The sequence below is a fragment of the Aythya fuligula genome, chromosome 9 (genome assembly GCF_009819795.1).
Source record: "Aythya fuligula isolate bAytFul2 chromosome 9, bAytFul2.pri, whole genome shotgun sequence".
Classification (NCBI taxonomy): Eukaryota; Metazoa; Chordata; class Aves; order Anseriformes; family Anatidae; genus Aythya; species Aythya fuligula.
This window is the reverse complement of record NC_045567.1, coordinates 15,218,006-15,237,068: the sequence shown is the minus strand read 5'-3', so window position 1 is coordinate 15,237,068 and position 19,063 is coordinate 15,218,006. Positions and strand designations below refer to the sequence as shown.

The following is a 19,063-nucleotide window of genomic DNA, read 5'->3' as shown; positions in this document are numbered from 1 at the left end:
CTTGCAGAGATGTTAAAGCCTTGTGCTGAAATGGCTGGAGCATCCAGGGGCTCTGGGCAATTTTTGAGATGCTTTTTAAAAGTAATAAAGTAAAATTCGGTTGTCTGAGCCGTTTGTATATACTATAACTTGTATTTACTAGCTGCTAGACATTGTGGCCTTTGCGCACTCAGCTGCATGTCTTCAAAGCTCCACCTGAACTACAGCCATTTCCACTGAGAAATGGTTCTGTAAGCAGAAATGGACAGCAGCAGATGACAGCTTTCATTTGGTGGTGACAGTTGCTTTGCCATAATTACTGTTTTCGTTCTTCTTATATCAATAGGATGGGTTCCTGGCAACTGAAGTTGGTATTTGTGTTACCTTTAAGACCAGTGTGCATGAGTCCAGCCATTTAATTTAATGAAACTTCTTTTAGCATGTCTCCTGGCACTTGTCCAGTTATATACTCATTTTTCTCAGCTGCTGAGTGTGCTGGGATACTGGAGAGAAAGATTAAGAGCTCTTAAGGATGCTGGGAGTGGGGTGAAAAAATTTTTTCATTGTCTGTCCAGGGTTACAGTAGTTGTCTCTGCTGACAGCTTGCCATCAAGTAGGGTCCTCCATGCTGAAATGCATGTTCAAGCATCAGCTTCTTAGGTGCATGTGGGTTCTGGTACTTTTGCCTCAATAAACCAGGATATATGTTTAATTCTGAAAGAATGTGTTGAGGGAAAAGGGAAATTTGGCTGAAGAAACTCGATAGATATGATTGCACCCCCCCCCCCCCCCCCCCCCCCAAAAAAAAAAAAAATTGTAAAATTAAGATCTTGCTGTAAGAATGGGGAGAGAAAGTAATTTGTAGGAACTGGCTTGCATAAGAGCAATCGTGTGCAAGCAGGTTTAGCTAACCACATGTGCGTTTTTTGGTTTTTTTTTTTTGAAGAGTAGAAAAAATAAGGGATGATAATATCATGGTGAAAGGTAATTTATTTCCTCTAGACCAGATTTTTTTAAAAGTATAATAGCTCTCAGGCACAAACAGACCAGCATTGTGTTTGACAGGCCAACAGATAAAGCTGTCTTGCAGTTCTGGAATACAAAGGACAAATCTGGTGACGATCCACGTCCCGCAAGATGATCAAAAACACTGCAGTGCTCCACATTGCTCCAGACCACATCTTTCTCTGTCTCATCTCCTCTCTCTGTTTGCTTTTTTGTGCATGGTTTTCTCTTATTTACTGTTATGCCAAATACCTTCATGATCATAGGTGGGAAGGTGTTTTGTTGTTTTATTTTTTTTGCTGCAGTTTCTGTTCTTCCTTTTTCACTGCCAAATCCTGGGGCCCATATTTGAAGAGCAGCACATTTATTTAGAGGGCTTCATTTTCAAGGTCTGCCACTGGCAAATACTTGACAGAAAGGTTTTAAACACCAGAAAATTCCTGTTTTCAGAGATACCAGAGGTGGCCCACGCTTTCATGGGGAGGGGAAGTTTTTTCAATCTTCTACTGTGAAATACACTGTCAATATTCTCAAGGAATAACTACCCAGTCTCCAAGGTTTTAATGGAAAGCACTTCTTCATATTCAACAAAAAGGGATTAACCCTTTTGAGCACTGTTTTCAGAACAGCCTGCGTTTGAATGTGTAATAACATGATCGAAGGGAGTTTGCAGAATCTTCCAACACCTACTAAGAACAACTCTTATCCTAGCATGCTCTTACAGCCTTAGTAAATATTTCTTTCATGTTAGTGGGGCTGCAGCTACCAACCTACTGGCTGCCTTTCAACCTAGTGAGCAGCACAGTTCATTCCCCAAAAGAGAAGGGATTAACCTCATAAGTGAGGTGTGACAAAGCAGAGCTATCCAGTGCCTCATGTGCTCCAGCTGAGACAGGAACTGCAAGGAGTCTGGTGCCTACCACGGCAGGGAGGAGGCCAGCAGGGAAGGTGTTCTTCATGCCTCCACCTGGTTGTTCTCTGTCTTGGTGTGGAAGCTCTACTGGATTTTTGCATGGCTTGGTTTGTTTTTGTAGTGCTGTGTTTGCATGTGTTGTGAACTCAAGGCACTTGGATAGCAAGTTTTTGGTATTTCTATATCTCACTAGAGAATTAGCAAGATTAAAGTAAGTTAGAATACAAGTGTGGGATTAGGCACATGAAGACATGCAGTGCTCGCTTCGCTGGCTCTGAGGGTGCATTGCCTTTGTGTTAGCTGGCAGCCCCAGGGACCCTTCAGCTTCAGTGCAGAGAGTCCCTTGGTTTGAAAGAGGGAGTACTGGAGAAATAATCACTACAGCCCTTTCACAGTAGGCACAATCCTCTCTTCCTAGTACCAGCGCAGTGTCTGTTTTTCAAGTAACTGAAGTTTGAAATGAACTTGGTGGAAGCTGCTTGTCTCTTCTTCCTATTTGGCTGAGTGCTTTTTTCTTCTCATATTTCTTCAGCCCATCAAGAGCTGCTGGGAACAGTATCAGAGCACTGTTTGCACCCGTGAGACTGGGACACAGAAATCTGATTTCCATATCAAATAGTTGTTTTCTTCCTTGCCAAGCACTTGCTTGTATCCGGGGCTTTCCAGCTTTCTAAATATGCCTGTTGCATGCCCTCACTGTAGGTGCAAAGACGTCTGCTTATTCCCTCTGTCACAGTCATTCTGTGATCATGAAGGTTGGAAGGTGGCTGTTTCTCTCTTGGTGTCTGATGAAGGGTTCTGTAAATTCATCTCTTCTTTTCTCTGGTTCCTTCTCTACAGTCTCCTTTCGGCCTGCTTCAGGAGTGAACTCATGGACTCAAGGAGAGACTCTCCCAAACAAACCGATACCATCCTAAAACATTCCAGCCCCCCAAAACCATCAGTATATCCATAAACCGAGCTGGCAGGGTGGCTTTGCCCAGCTCGCAGGACTAGGAGCAGTGGGGCAAATATGCAGCCTGATAGCAAGGGAGTACGTAGAGTAATCTCCTGAAGGGACTCAAAGTTTGCCAAAACAACAGACACTTCTACAGATCTCTTAGCTGTTGCCGGTGGCATTGGGAGGTCTGGAACCACAATGTTGTCTTTCCTGGTGTAACTTTTTCTTGTTTTTGTAATCTGTTAATACTCTTTCCTGTTAACTTCTGTATTTGTGAAACTCGGCAGGGTTTCTCTGAGCAGGTCTCAATTTTGAAATGCCTCGTCTTGTTTAAATTAAAGTATTCATGGGCTGGGGGGATGGAAGAGGGTGGGGTGTTTAAAGTCTGTGGTAATCAGTTGGGCCTGTTTTAATGCCAGTTATGCAGTAATAGTGCAAGTAGCTGAAGTATTTGTACTGCTGGACAGAGGGAGGTAGTAATTATATTGGCACTAGATATAAAATCAATTTTTTTTCTGTAGAAACACCCACTAATTTGGTGTCATGAATTGTTTCCCTTTATTTCTAATCATAAAAGGTCTGATCTAAAATGCATCAAAATTGTATGGAAGACTGTATGACACTCTCTGACTTTGCACCATATTGCTTTGGAGCACGCATTAAGCCTATTACATTTTACCCAGTCACTATAGACCTCAGTTCAAAGGAAAGCAGTGCCAGCATATGTTGCAGTTGACTCAGCCAAGTGGCCTTAAGCCATACCCATCTTGTCCATTAATCTTGCAGTCAGTGGCCATTGTTCTTGCTTTTTGTGTCCATAAATAGACTGGCTTAGCAATTCCTGTGCAGGAGACTTTCTCAGCAAGGGCTTGTAAATCCTTGCACTGCTTGTGTCAGACTCTGCCTCTGAAAGTTGTTTGTATGGGGCTTGACAAGGTGGATTTGCATCCTTTAGAAGCTTCATCTCTAAGTGTCAACCCCAGATCAGCATGAAGGAAGAATGATGAACAGGCAAGTAACACGCTATGGAATTAAACTGGCATTGCTGATTGTGGCTCGAGGAGCACATACTGGAGATGGGGAAGGAGCTGCCAAGATGGTGCTTGCTCTGGCTTGTCTTCACATGAAAACCAACTGCTAATGCTGGTAGAGAAGTGTACTTTGACTTATGTTCTCAGGCAGTGGCATCTTTCCTGGGGGAACCTGCTGCTGTTCATGGCTGTGGGAGATAGAAATATGAAGAACTTACTGAAAGGTGCTCCCTGCATGCTGGTGTTTGCCCAGCAGAGCTCAGACACAAATGCCAGCGATCAGTAGCCCATGAGAATAGCAAGTCGGTGGCTGGATCGATGCTAATGGGGACCTGTATGCCTGCAGCTCAACTGATGCTGGATTTGTTTGGAGCAGGTGCATACCAAGCACTGACACACTTGTGGTTAGGCACAGCCTGAAGAGGAGGTGCCTTCCAATGCAGAGCGGGCCTCCTGGCCACCCACCAAGGAAAGAATGCCTGATGCAGTGGGAGAAGACTCTTATCTCTGAACATCGCATCATCTGCTTCCAGGCAGCAGAGCTGTGATCTGAGCAGGTGATGACTCGCACTGAAATCTCTTGAGAGCTGTATTCCATCTCTGGATATCTCCTGCATTGTCTTAACAAGACTTGTTCTACCATAGGGGAGGGCTGATGCAGAAGAGCCCCCCGGAAATGTGATTAAATATAAATAGTGAAGTAAATGCTAGCAGTGATTATTCATAGAGTTGCAGTTCTACCATTGTTTCTTGTGTAAAGTTAGACAAATCAAGTGCCTCTTTACTTTGGAAACTCTAGGAAGAGTTTCAAGATCACAGAAAAGATACTACCGTGCCTTTTTATTTGGGAGAAGAAAGGCAATACCCCTACTTTCCATGTGGGAGCTGGGAATCTGAACCTCAACTGCAACATAAATGTGGGATTATGTTTGGCAATATCAGTCTGTCTTTCCAGCACAGGTTCATCACTGGATCTTGGTTTTGTCTGCTTGTGGATGCCAATATGGAAATACTGGGATAGGGGTACACTAATGTCAATCAGAACTGTACTCCAGGGCCTGCCCACTAGAAAGTTTGAGGAAGCAAACCACCAGGAGGTATGAGGCACCCACAGCCCCTCATCAGGAGATCCTGGCTCATGTTCCAGTTGTCCTGTGGTCTAACCTGTGGGAATTCTCGTGTACCATTGTGGGCAATGCAGCACCTGGGATTTCCAAACAAGCAATTGAATTATTTGGATCCCACTGTCCTCTGGGATGTCTTTCCTATTTGTATTCTTTACTTTTAAGAGGGTGTTTATGAAAATGGTCTTAATGGTGACTCAGTTTCCTTTCCAGCTACTAGGTGATTATCTGAAAGTGTAGCTTTTTCCATTAAATAACTTGGAGCTGGAAGAGTTAGAGTTGCCTTTTAGTCTGTCCTCTGCAGCTGGGGGAAAAATGCCACCAGCCTTCAACTCTCTTTTGATTCTTTGTCTCTGGTGCTTCAAAAAAGGAAACTTCTTTCCTTTCAAGGAATAACTGAGTGGATTAAGTGGTCCTTAGCAGTCACCCAGGCTGTATCAGTCTTTATCAACTAGTCAATGTATGTCTGCTCCCTGTATCATAACTTTATTCCCTGAAGGGTAAGCTTCATTCACTGTTTGCCTTGTGAAATTCCCATACCTGAAATGTAAAGGGAATTGTTTCTACCATTTGCCCTGTGCTGTAGCTGCTGCCTGCCTAGTGACCATCATCAGAGCTCCTCCTTTCCATGCTCCCAGCTGGCTACCAAGCACACAGATCACTTGAGCAATTGAAAAGATGCACTACTGGTAGTTACAGAACTGCAGCTTTTTGAGATGTGGAGAGCAAGGGCATCTCCTTGCTTTTTAATGTTGCTTTTTAGTGTCTGGTTTCATGACTAAGTGATGAGTGCAGCTGAGCATCATCTGTCCCTTCTGTGCCATTACTGGAGTGCATCAGTGACATCCCAGAGTTATGCAATGCAGTAGGCAACCTTACTTGAAAAAGAATTGCCACTGGGCATATAGACCATGTATGAACTTGCCATGTAAACCTTGATGCACTTGCTCTGGCCACTGTAAGGAAAAGCAGGCCCAGAACTGAGCAGCTTCAATTCTTCCTCGGTCTCTGCATTGCAACTAGCTCTTAAGTTTTCAGGGATAGCAAGCCATAGGCACAGGGGCTCGGGTGAGATCTTGAACTCTCCAACCCTGAGCTGCTCTACTCCTGCACTTAGGGAACCTTCGTAATTTGCATAAAGACTGCTTACATTATGGTGTGCTCATCTAATGTGAATGAGGACTCAAGGACTTGGCTACTGAATCAGGTAATTGGTCTATCCAAGCAGTTTTCTACCTCTGGTGCAGGGCAGGTATCCAGTGAGCTGGGAAAGCACAGATTTATATAAGGTAACCTGTGAACTGAACTGTGCTTCATATGTGGGAGAGAGTAAGTTCCTTCCTGACCTCTTGAGATGATCAGTATATGCCTTGAAGCGTGAGAGTTGATTGCCCTCATATGAGCTTGCATAACTACAAATGTTATTGGCTAAATAATTACATAGCCTCTTGAAGAGAGAAAAATCAGTTGCAGAATGTGACTCAGTGCCTTTTGTATCAGACTGTTCCAAGAAGCATAATAGTCTCTTAATTGAAGTCCTTATACCTTGATATTAAAATGTGTTTTGCTGGCATTGATATCAAAGAAATGTTAATGCTCCTACTTCTAATCTTTCTTGAGATATAGTAAGTATAATTTTAATGAAAATCACTGTGCATGACATTCTTATAATACCTGTTTAAAAAAAAAAAAAGAGAAAAAAGCAATATATTTTAAATGAATCCTCAAAACACCATGTAGTCTGTGTGTTTAATACCAAAAACATTTTCTTGTGTTTCTGAGGCTGTTGCTATATTGATGTGTGACATTAATTTTGAATAAAATTTTGCATCTTGGTTTATCTTGGGACTTTTCTTTGGCTAAATGGCTTTATCTAGACCTTTCATGTCTGCTTATGTGACTGAATAGTTCAGTATAAAAGATTATGGGTATAAAGAAAAATGCTTTTGTTTCTGTCCTGTTTCATTGACATGAGTTTAATTGTCTTAATAGAGCTAATCTTGATTCTTATGAGTACAAAAGAGATGAGAATGGAGTCCTTAAGCTGTAAGTGGAAGTATGTATTTTTTTCGTATTGCATAGGGTGCTTTTGGCTCTTGTTCACTTTTTTTTTCCCCCAGTGTTCTGCAGGAGCATAACTAGTTTTGTTGAGATCACTCTTGGTGGCATTGAGAGAAAAATTAGGCCCACTACTGACCTCCTTGGAGAACCTTGTTCTTTACCTACAGGTATCCAAAAAAAAGTGTTTAGAGCCATGAGCTCTCTAAAATAAAACCTGCCCTGAGCTTAAATAGTGAAAATAAATCTCTTTTGGGAAGCCTTTGTTGGTTTCATTTGGAATTTCACTGTGGAGGCTGTTGTACACGGTGACCTCCCCACTTGCATGGCATGCAGATTCTGCCCTAAGGGGCTTCTTCAGGTGTATATGAATTTCAGCTGAAGCTCAGTTAGTCTAGGTTCCTGAACTTGCAAAGCAGAACTATTAATTCTAGTCCGAAATTTGGAGGTCTCTTAAGGGTAGTGTCCGTCTGACTCGAATCTTACGACTGGCCTCAACTTTTATAATTGCTGAAGTGAAACCTCCGATCTGAATAATTCCCTTCGTTCTGAAAAGCTGGGCCTGAACTTCGTGGCTCAGTTTCACTTCCCCCTGGGAGTTGCTGCCATCATTAATATTAATTTGCGAAGCTGCTTCTGCTTTCCACTTCCTTGAGTCTATGAAGTTTGCTGGATCTTGTCCTGCATCTTCACTGCCAAAGGACAGTTCACACCCTTCTGCACCTCCTGTAATTGTGTAATTAAGTAACATTTCTTCAGGGCCTTAGATATTCAAGCCTGTTAGCATAGATGTTTCTCCACCCAACGTTACAAGTTTTAAAAAGTGCAGGAAGCTGGAGACGATGTAATTGTATGGAACTTGACCTTGAGTGCTGAAGGTTTTAATAAATTACCCAAGAATAAGCCTTTTCTTTCCTTTACACTTTGCTTATTTTAATAACTATTCCCTTTGCATAGAAGGAGAGCCAGTTCCCAGGAATTGGCGTAGCCAGTTAGACCCAGACAAACGAGTTTCTCAATGGGGAATCAGATGGGAATGTGCCCTTTCTCACTCACCATGGGGTCACTCTGGTATGGCCAGATGGGCGCTGGGCTCCTTGCAAGCCCAGCAAGGAGGTTTGTGCGAGGGTTATGTCGTGTTTGGGAAGCGTGCCCGCTTCCTGAGCGTCTTTGCCCAGTCTTGTGAGCTCCCTTGGTGTGCAGAGAGAGAACCTGCTCTCCTGCGGCCCAGCAGCGCCCTGCCAAGCGTGCTGTTGGGCCTGCTCTAATGGTCGTGTTCTGCATATTCCGACTAAGACCCCACTCCAAATGAGATGCCGCAGCCGTAACTTGAGCTCGGAGCTGGGCTGCCGTTCAGAAGCAGCCCGGTTTTCATGCTCCGGATCGCTTACGAGGTGGGATTGCAGCTGGGACCATTGGGGCTGGGTAGGGATGAGCTTGCCAGCAAGTCTCTGGCCCAGTTTGGGGTTATGCGGGATGGAGCTGGGGGTTGTCTGGACTTGAGGGAGGTCAACGGTGTTGTTGGAAAGTTACAGGAATCTGATACTCTCTGCAAGCAGCCTGTGGGGTCTGGAGGTCTGGATACCAGGTTTTTTAATGCCAACAAAAGTTGCATCTAGGTGTCCATTCCCTAAGGTGTATGGAGTCTGTCTTCTGGTTTTATATAGACATGATAACAGCCTGATTACATGAAAAACTGAATTTTGGAGGAACCAAGGTGATAAATGTGTCTTGATCTAAAAATGCTACTGCCGTCAGATTTAGGGGTAGTTAGGATGGTTTGAGATAGCTTTTTTTTTTTTTTTTTTTTTCCTTTTTTTAGTTCTTGTTCTTAGGAAAAAAGCATTTGACCACAAAGAGAGCTTGAAAAACATTTTTCCAAGCTCTGGCAGCTGTGTGGTGGCTTTGGGTATGTTTTCTTCAACTGAAAAGGTAATGTAGAAACTTTTCTTTAAATACAAAATCTGAGCCAAAAGCAAAGCTGCCCTTTTTCTTTAGCATTGCACCGTTTTTTCTTTAAATTCCTAGAATATGTGGGGAAAATGCTTAGTTCATGTTAACTCTCACTGATGATCTTTAGCTACAGCATTCCCACAGTGTCAGTGACTTTGCTAGCAGGACCTCACCCTGCTACAAACAAAATGTGTATCCCCTTGGATGTGCACTGTTAATCAAATGCTGTGACTCCTGTTGTAACATCTCCTTGCTTTGCAGGACCTCCATGCAGTCACAGTCGTCCTATGGCTCCAACTCGCCGCCACTCAGCAAAATGAACAGCATGAACAAGCTGCCCTCGGTCAGCCAGCTAATTAACCCCCAGCAGCGCAATGCCCTGACCCCAACCACCATCCCTGACGGCATGGGAACCAACAGTAAGAAACCCTTGCTCCTCCTTCTGTTCCATGCATGCTCCTTGCTGGTCTGGGGAAGGAGACTGGACATTTCTGAGGTGCTGTTGTGCCACAGGGCAAGTCTTCTCCGGGCTTCAGCATCCTTCTCTGAGCCTCACAGGGGTGAACAGAGCTCCTTCACGCTGCAAATCTTGCTGGCTGCACTGTTGTCTGTCTTTAAAGACCTTCCCAGCAGAGGAGATGGAAACATTGGCAAACTTTCTTTCATTTCAATTAAGACGCTTCTTAGTTTCAAAGGAAACGTCTGCAGCTCCCAGCTCTGTAACCTGTTTCCTCCTGGCTGCTGAAGAGTGCCCAGCAGCCCTGTAAATCCAGGATGACAGACATGGTTCTGGAGGCTAAGAAGTGCTGCTTTTTTTTAATTTCAAAAGCACTGGGCTCTCGCCCACACCTGTTGCTGATCCCCTTCGGGTGCTCAGTGTCTCTGAAAACAAAGCTGTTTGGCTTCTGTATTGGGTTACTCTGCTGGCTCAGTCCTGCTCCTTTCCTGCAGCAGGGAAAGATGAGATGCCCACAGCTTGCTTAGGTTTCTACAGAGCCTGTTTGTAAGGGAAGGTGATGCAGAGGCAGCGCTGCCAGCAGTGGCTTCGGCAAGGGGAGAGCTCCTGCAGGACTGTCTGTCATCTGGTCCTTGTGCAGTCGTTGGGGCCCTGCCTTAAATTCCTCGTGAGTTTCCTCTGTGTGAGGGTTTAAGGCTGCTTGGGTTGTGGGCTGCGCTGTGCTGGGGGTGAGGCGAGGTGCAGGGATGCCTCGGTAACAATGTGCTCCTCCTTCTCTCCTCCAGTTCCCATGATGGGCACCCACATGGCCATGACCGGCGACATGAATGGCCTCAGCCCCACGCAGGCGCTGCCTCCTCCCCTCTCCATGCCTTCAACGTCCCACTGCACTCCCCCTCCTCCATACCCCACAGACTGCAGCATTGTCAGGTGAGCAGGAGCAGGCTGCCCAGCACATCTCCTACCCATGGGGAGCAGAGGCCTCGTGCCGGGAGCCTGAATAGCCCCTGCCAGGTCCCTCACCCCGTTTTCCTGGAGTTCTGCATCCAGTGGGCTTCGGCAGGCCTGAGGCTGGGCCACCCTCTGGGCCCTGAGCCTCAACCCCCCAACTCTGAGCAGCTGAGAGAAACAGGGACAGTAGGACTGCAAGAAAGCCAAGGGATACAGTATCTGCTGGACTGGTGGAGCAGAGGGCACCCTGAAATAAGTCAGGGAGTCTTGCAGATTTATTTATTTTTTTTTTTTTTACCGACACTTGTATTTTTTTCTTCTGTGGCCATGCAGCAAGCTGTGGCTGGGGTCAGAAGTACAACCAGCCTCCCTAGAGATGCAGCTCGTCTGCCCTCCATGAAGTCAAACAGGTTGAAAAATGCTCCCCACGATCCTTTATACTTAGAGAGGAACGTGATGATTTGAAGTACTGTGGGTGCATGATGTGTCTGAGCCCCAGACCAACCGCCTTGGTGAAGCCCTCTGTCTATGTGGCATGCTGCCATGGGCTCAGCTACGTTCTGGGTCAATCTGGCAAGAAGGTCTTTGGGAGCCTTCCTGCCCTGACATCTGGGATGCAGCACCAGCTTTCGGCTAAGGCAAGGTGCTGCCATGAGGGTTGTCTACTAGGAGCCAAGCTTGAAGGACTCCCTCATTTGTTTGGTGTGGCAGCGATGTGGCTTGCTGGCCTGGGATGTCTTGGAGGAGGTCAAGCCAAGGGTAAAAGCTTCATTTTCTGTTGCTGCAGGTTGGCTTAGTGTTTGGTTTTTCTGTGGTTTGGGCTGTTGCAGCCAGGGTGATCCTTTTTTCTCTCTCCTTCCTTCCTTCCTCCTCTGCAGCTTCTTAGCGAGGTTGGGCTGCTCATCCTGTGTGGATTATTTCACGACCCAGGGGCTGACCACCATCTATCAGATTGAGCATTACTCCATGGATGTAAGTAACTCCTCACCATTTCCTTTGTTTGCAGTCTTGGCCCTGCTGTAGAAACAGGTCAAATCCAGACTCAGGATTTTTTTATGTGATTAGTTTGATTTAAGACTGTTGCACACCACAGAAAACTTACCGGGAGGTATAGAGGCTGGACTCGGTGCCAGTTGGTGGTTGTAACTACCTTGCCTGGCACAGAGAAAGTGCATCTCCCCCTCCCCACTGCTGTCCTTTTTAGTCCCCAAAGTGGCCCCAGCCCACACGCCTGTTAAATCTGCAAGGCTTGGTTTCAGTTTATGCTCCTCTGAAACACCTCACTCGCCTGCAGACAAGTAGGCTGTCCAGAAGTGGTCTGCGTTTTTCCCCTCCCTGCTTCTGTTTTCTGGCCTTACCTTAACAATCTTCCCTTGCCACTGATGTCTCGGCCCAGCTGCCTTTTCTCTTGCATGGCTGTTGCTGCAGGGTTGCTTCCTCCTATCCTGTGCTGCTGCTCTCCAGAGATTGGCCCTCCCTTTTCTGCCCCAAGACTTTGCAAGGCTGTGATGCTTCCTAGGCTGGGCTGCCTTCCTTCTGCTGATGCTCTAATTAGAAAAGCTGACCCAAATTAACCAAAGCTGGATGCTAACTTGTTTTCAAAAGCCAATGTCACATTTCCCAGAGTTAGGTAAGGCTGCCCTCGAGTACAGTACCCGCAGAGGTTGATGGGGCCTCAAAATCCAAATGTTTTAAGCTTAGGTTTCTGTCTTAAACTTTTGTTCAAGTCATCTAGGCAGTTTCTGTAGAGTCAGACCCAGAGCTTTGAATATTGGAGCCCAAACTTTAATTCTAAAATCCTCTTGCAGGCTTTGAAATGAACAGTGAACTTTTCAAAGCTGTTGAACTTCTGCAGTCCAGCATCCCCCACCACAGACAACCAGTAGAACTCTTCAAAGGAGTTTTGGAGGCCTTGCAGTCCAGTTAAACTTCTAGCTTCATCATAGGTCATCATATCTTATGCATGAATGTGTCACTTCCAAAGGGACCTTGTGTCATCAGTCCTTGCTGCCTCTCAGCTACACATACTTGTTCAGGAGTGGTGAGCCAGTGAACCACCACCTGCAGGATCAGTGGATCAGTGGCTTGTCTTCCATAGTGCATCACAGCCACCGTGGGTTAATAATTAAGCATTTGCAGGGTGGCCCAGAGGCTGCTTCTACCGGAGCCCAGACCCCCTGGATTGCCCAGGGATTGCCCTGTTAAGCCCTGTTCCTTGCCTTGCAGGATCTGGTGAGCCTCAAGATCCCGGAGCAGTTCCGCCATGCCATCTGGAAGGGCATCCTGGACCACCGGCAGCTCCATGACTTCTCCTCCCCTCCCCACCTCCTGCGTACCCCCAGCGGCGCCTCCACTGTCAGCGTGGGCTCCAGCGAGACCCGTGGGGAGCGGGTCATCGACGCGGTCCGTTTCACGCTCCGGCAGACCATTTCCTTCCCACCCCGCGACGAGTGGAACGACTTCAACTTCGACATGGATGCCCGGCGCAACAAACAGCAACGCATCAAGGAGGAAGGGGAGTGAGCTCCGCAGACCCCGCTCCGCCCCGCCTCAGCCACAAACTGCTCAGCCCTTCGTTTTGTCTTCCCTTCTGCTTGGTACTGCACCCCCGGACGAAGGGCGGAGGGAGCCTCCTTGCTCGCTCGTGCTAGTTATGCCCTTGGCGCTGTCCAGGCCATGCTCCTGGACCGCAGCCTCCACCCCAGCTCTTGCAAGAGGAGGAGCTGAGCGAAGGGGGAAGGCGGGTGGCGTTTCCTTGAAAGCCGTTGGCCTTCTCGAGAAGGCGTTGTCCTTGTTTCATGTTTTCCTTTGGGGAGAGGGCTTCTTTTCTTGACTTTTTGAATCCTCACACGCCTTGTGGGTGTCCTGACCTGCAAACTCTCTCTCATCCAGCAATCCCACTTTGAAAAGCAGGAAGGTTTAAACATTTTTTTAAAGCCAAAACCAAAAAAGTAAAAATCAATACCCAAAGCCACCAAACCAACAGTTCATCTGAAAAACAAATGGGAATTGGTCTGCTGAATGTTGCACTTAAACAGCCTCTTCCCCCAGAGCTGAGCGCTCTGTTCATGTGTACTATTCTCCAGCGGAGACAGCACATGCACTTTGCTGGACAGGCCAGAGCTTATGGCCACCTGCAACCCTCTTTTTCCTTTTCCTTTGCATTCTATAGGGGAAAAACAAACCTGGTTTCTCTTCTCATTTTGAATGTACGCTCTACTTGTATATCCTGGTTTGCTTTGGTCAGGATATAAATGCCGATACAGCCATAAGTAATTCTGACACTTGTCAGTAATTCTGACTCTTGTCCCCCACCCAACATTAGCCACTCTGTACTACTACTGAAACTTAAGCTAGAGAATTAGGCTTTGCCACATATGCCGCCTGGTTAGTTTAGCACAAGGGTTTGCCTGCCTGTCTTCTGACCAGAGGACTTACTGGGAGCTGCACACTGATTTGTAGGGCTTCAGCTACCCAGAACACGGGCAATTCTTTATTTAGACTGTTAGATTGGTTAATTAAAGTAGAGCTGTCTTTAGACATGCCTGTAGTAGCCTGGAATGTGTTATTTTGTTGCTGGGGACTATAGACTAAATAATGAGCAACAAAAAGTGCAGAGTAAAAAATATACGTAATACGCGTTTTCCAGCAGCCTCAGAACAAACACCAGTTCTGTGGTAGTATGAGTGTTGCTACTGCAGAAGTCCTGTTTACATGAAAAAAATGATTTTTCTGTTATTTTTTCTTCATTGGTTGAACAGCAGCTGTGCTCTGAGGCATTTCCTCTGACTGCCAGTGATACTGTGGACAAGTAACTGAACATTTTCACATTTATGTTGGCCAAGGTAGTGTGACTGGAAAAACTAAAGCAAGGGGCTTGGCTCAGGACTGCTGCTTTCAGGTTGGCTTTTGCTGTTAACAGTAAGCCTGGCTTTGTTTTTTTACTGGAGAAAGATGGAAGAAGCAGCTTTTAAAGGACTTGTCATCCTACCTTGCTACAACCAAATAATCTTGTTTCAATGCAGTGGCTGTCTTCTGGGCCCTGCTGTGTGCCTCTTATTTCACATAATCGACACTGTTAGCATCCTCCTCCATCTGTCCATTGTGCCAGGTTGCATTCAAAGACTGCCTTTAGGTAACTGTGCAAGCCTATTTTGGATAGCTCTGAGCGGTAATGTAAGATGGTTACCTTGTAAAGTTTGTATATATATTTTTTTGTATGTGTAATTTTTGTTTCCTACAGCATAACATGCCAATTTTTATTTCTTCTTGGGCTACTGGGTCTGACAGAACCACGTTAAAATGTTTTTTGTTTTTCTGTTTTTTTAATTATTGTTTTTATGCAGAATGCTTACCGTATACTGTGTAACAAATGGCGTCGTCACTGGACAAATATATTTGTATTTTTTCATACTGAGATTCCCGTGTTACTTTGCAGTTGAGGGGAGGGGGCAGGTACCAAAAGCCTGTTTTATCATTTTGTTTTGTAACACTTCAAAGAGCAGCGTCCTAGATTTCAAAGTATTTAACATGCTCAGTGTGAAAACTTACTATGTCTTTTTTTTTTTTTTTCATTCTAGTATGCTACAAAAGGAGCGAGTCAGCCTGCTCTTGACTCAATGCAAGAATTCATTCAGCAGGGCAGTGTTAGCGTGGGGAAAGTGTTAGTGCGGGTACTCTGCAAGGTCCTGGAGGTGAGCTGGGTTGTGCCCTTCTCACCTCCGTGGTTTTGCATCTCCATTGTGTAATCCTTCTGAGCTGCTTCAGTACTGTACAAATATTGATGCCTTCATGACCTTCGTTCTAGGAACTAGGAAGCTTCTGACTACCAAGGTTAATGCAGTTAATGCCGTGCCCAGAGTCTGGGCGCAAGAACATTAGTATCTGCTTTTCAAATCAGCAGTAAGATGGAGCTTTTCTGCTACATCACTAGTGACTAAAATATATGCTGTGAAAACCTTCTTTCCACTGTATACCACTACGGAGTGCACTTATGTGTAACTGGGATCTTCACGTGAGTTTGAACAGCTGTAGCTTTTACCCTCCCCTGTAGAGCTGTGATTATTTTTGTTGTTGTTGTTTTGTTTTGATACATCAAAGCCCGTGGGTTAATTGAGCTGAGGATCTACCGATGCTTGTAGCAATGACAGTGTTGCCTGCACCAGGATTTGTGTGTGTTTTGGAACACCCTGTTGTTGAAGTCGATGAAAATAAAAGCCGGACTGAAAATGATGCTGAATTCCCGAACAGCTTCCTTTCTTGCCTGTGCGCCGCCTTGGAAATGAGCAGGAGCCTGTGCTGCTGCTTATTCCTCTGAGCAGCGGGGCCTAGCGTCACCTCTGCATATGTGTGTGTTTGTCTAATCCCCTTAGATGCTCACCAGTCACTTCTTTTGCAGCTGTACCTTGACCCAACACAGAGGCTGAGGAGGTGGTGGTTTGGCTGATGTGACCTGCAGCTGTTTCAGTGGCTGTTAAATTTCATGCAGTCCCACCTTAGGTCCATTAAGTTGCACACTCAGTCTGTCTTTCTGCAAAGACTGGGGAGAGGGAAAATCCCCTCTCTGTGTACTTCCCTTGAGAGCTGGCTTCATGTTCACCATTAAAATTGAGATAGCTGAAGCAAGAAATTCAGGCATCCACTTCTTGTTTATTAAAAAACCTTTCCCATTCAACAGGGAGACCTTTCATATTTCTGTATCATCCATGTTGCATGGGCGTGTTACGAAGCGTCACCACATCCACATCTGTCATGTTTCTGGCACATTGCATGGTTGACCCCTGTAGGCCTTTCCCTGAAAGGTAGAGGCTTCTGGCTTGTGGATTATTTGCATAGTTCCTTTTTTTTTTTTTTTTTTTTTTCCCCTTTCAGCCTTTATTCTGTTTTTGAGCAGGGTATGGGGAAATGCTTTATATTCAAAATCCTCCTCAAACATGGCAAGGCTGTGTGCCCGTGGGGTGGGGAGAAGAGAATTTGGGCTTTGGACAAGCAGGGGCAGTACTACCCTTTTCCCTACTCTCCGTTTGTGAAATAGCCTCGCACTGCCACATCCAGCACCACCCTTGGAGTTTGGGGATGCTTGTCCTTCATGCCTAGCTTACATCAAAGACCTCATGCATCACTACATTCATCTTCTCTTCTACCTTTTGCTTTTTTCTTTGTATATTGGTTCCTCCTGATACTGCTTCAGTCTGATGGGCTATCACCTTAATGGCCCAGCTTCATCAGTGGTTTCTGTATAAAACCATGTCTGCCTCCTACAGCTTTCCTGAGGTTGTGGCTGGAGGAAAGGGCTCAGGAAGGCACCAAAAGGTCAGGGAAAAACTCATCTTAAAAGAGGAAAATGCCATCGCTTCTCTTGGGAGTTACTTTCACATTGACCATTAAGGCAGGGAATGCCTGCCTGAATTCTTTGGTTCTGGTCACTGCTGCTTTTCCCTTTGGCCAAAGGCTTAGAGAAGCTCTTGTCTCTGGCTATCGCTAGCTGGAGGCATCATTGCCCTTATTCCACTTGGATAGGCAGGGATTGCTTGAATGTGCTATTGAAAACTAATATGCTGCCCTCAAAGAGAGAAGTGCTGCTGCGATGACTGCCAGAACTTGCTGTTTCAGCTGATGGGCTCCTTGCCTCTAGATGAGCAAACTGAATCAGGTAAAATAAGATTTCAGTTTCCATTAACCAGATAGGCTTGAAACATGTTTGCTGATGATTGCAATAGCTGTCTGCTGTGAACCATCGCTAGATTAGAAACTTCTGCGTTGCTTATACGAGAGCAATGGTTTTGGTGCAGAGGAATCCAAAGCTAATGCTCTCCCTTTCATCCTCCACATCTTCCTGTTGGAATTTTGTCTTTGGATAATGAGATAACTCATATGCAGGTATGAAGTTTCCTAAGCACACTGAAGCTAGCTAGTTTGGGCCCTACAGCCTCGCCTGGCAGCCAGGCTGGAGTAGAGCCTGAGGCCTGGGATGTTCTGGCTCTCTGTGATCCATGAGAACAGGGAATTGACTTCCCGAGCACACAGCAGAGAGAGGAGGCTGGAGTTTTGGAGCCGTTTTGTTGAGGCTCGGGTACATTGGCTGTGAAGGTCAGATGAATGTGAAGGAAAAGATATATTCTGTCAGCAAGGACTAGTTCAGCCTTCTCCCAGCTTGCTTCCTTAGGAATGAAGTGCCAATATTTTACTCAGGTATATGGCAGTTACCCTTTGCTGCAACTTTGCTGTCCCATTGGTCCCTCTTCTTTGTATGCTCATGCTCTCTGGGTTAGATATGTTATCCCTTGAGCACAAGCCATTAATATCAGCTCTGTGGGCCTGGGTGGTTTTGGCTTTGTGTACCTGTGTGTGTTTACATGCATGTGTTTCTGGTAGTGGGGCCTGGATCCTCTCCACAGCCCCCTGTGCCTGCCTGTGGGTGCTGCCCATCGTGCTGTGCCCTGCTGCTGGGTGAGCATAGCCGGGTGCTGCCCCAGATCGGCAATTGGGATCCCCACAGACGTGTGCCAGTCCGATTCCTTTTTGGGGGGAGGAAGGGGCAGCTGGTTTTGTTAAAATGCTTTGACTTCCTTGTAAACACTCCCACAGACTCGTGCATTGTGTTTCAGGAGCCGTCGGCTCTGCCTGCATGAAGCAAGCCAGATGCCTGCGACTGGGGGAGAGTAAAGGAAAAGCTGCTGGGGGGTGGGAGGGGAAGGGGCAGGAGACACACAGCTTGGGGGGGCTGCATCTGCCTGCCCCTGGGACATGGTGAGCACCACAGGACAGCCTGGGGCCAGCGTGCAGCCACCGGGTGCCTGCAGCACCGAAGCCAAAGGGCATCACCCCACTCACCCAGCAACACCCAACACAGCCCACGGGCATCTGGATTTTGGCCTGAAAGCTCTAAGTTTTTGGGGAGGGTCTTCATGCAGCATTCATCTGTGTTTTTTTTCTCACTTCCACTGCAGTGCACAGCTCTTTGCATTCAGCACCAACACAGGCACTGCAGCCAGCGGCTTTTTTGGCTGTGCCACTTCCCCCGATGGTGGGGATGCGTGCTCTAACATGAGGTGGGTGCCTTCTGGCATGCTCAGCAATTACTCACAGGCAGCTGGGCTGATACCAACCATTACAGCATACAAGGGAGATGCTTACATTGTCTCTCCCAACTGCCTAGGGTAGGAGATTAGGCTCCCTGCATCATCAGTGGCAAGAAAGTCCCCGGGGAGCCATTCAGAGCATATTAGCTTCCCACTCTGAATCATGCCCTGGAAGATGTGGTCTCATTATTGCCTGCATAAAGGTCAAGGGAAGACGAAGTTTGTTTGTTAATATTAAGCAGGATGGCTCTGTCCCTGCAATCAGCTTTGCTGGGTTCCTAAGGCTCGGGGCTGCTCTGCCAGAGAAGCTTCCACGGCAGAGTTGTGTGCCAGGCAAGCAGCTGGCTGCAGGGCTCCACGTGCAGAGAAGAAACTGGTGCAGGAGCTGAAAAGGAAAAAATAGAGAAAAAAAAATAGAAAAAAATATTGGGAGACCTGGGTAAGAGCTGGTGCTTTTCCTATTCTATTTTTACAGCCAGTACTCTCGAAATGAATATCTAGCAGCAGAAGTGAAAATATATATATATTTTTTTTTTTAATTAAATAGAAAAAAAAAAAAAAGAGAGAGAGA

At 46.2% G+C, this 19,063-nt stretch overlaps 1 protein-coding gene across 2 annotated transcripts in view; it reads left to right on the top strand.

Moving 5' to 3' along the window:
• TP63 (tumor protein p63) overlaps positions 1-12,937 on the top strand; it is a 169,709-nt gene extending 156,772 nt beyond the window's left edge. For both annotated transcript variants that reach the window (XM_032193289.1, XM_032193290.1), the window contains 4 exons: positions 9,265-9,422; positions 10,246-10,390; positions 11,290-11,383; positions 12,638-12,937. In XM_032193289.1, the coding sequence (XP_032049180.1) occupies positions 9,265-9,422; positions 10,246-10,390; positions 11,290-11,383; positions 12,638-12,934 (694 nt within the window). In that variant the 3' untranslated portion in view covers positions 12,935-12,937. The remainder of the gene's footprint in view (positions 1-9,264; positions 9,423-10,245; positions 10,391-11,289; positions 11,384-12,637) is intronic.
• The last annotated feature ends 6,126 nt before the right edge of the window (positions 12,938-19,063 follow it).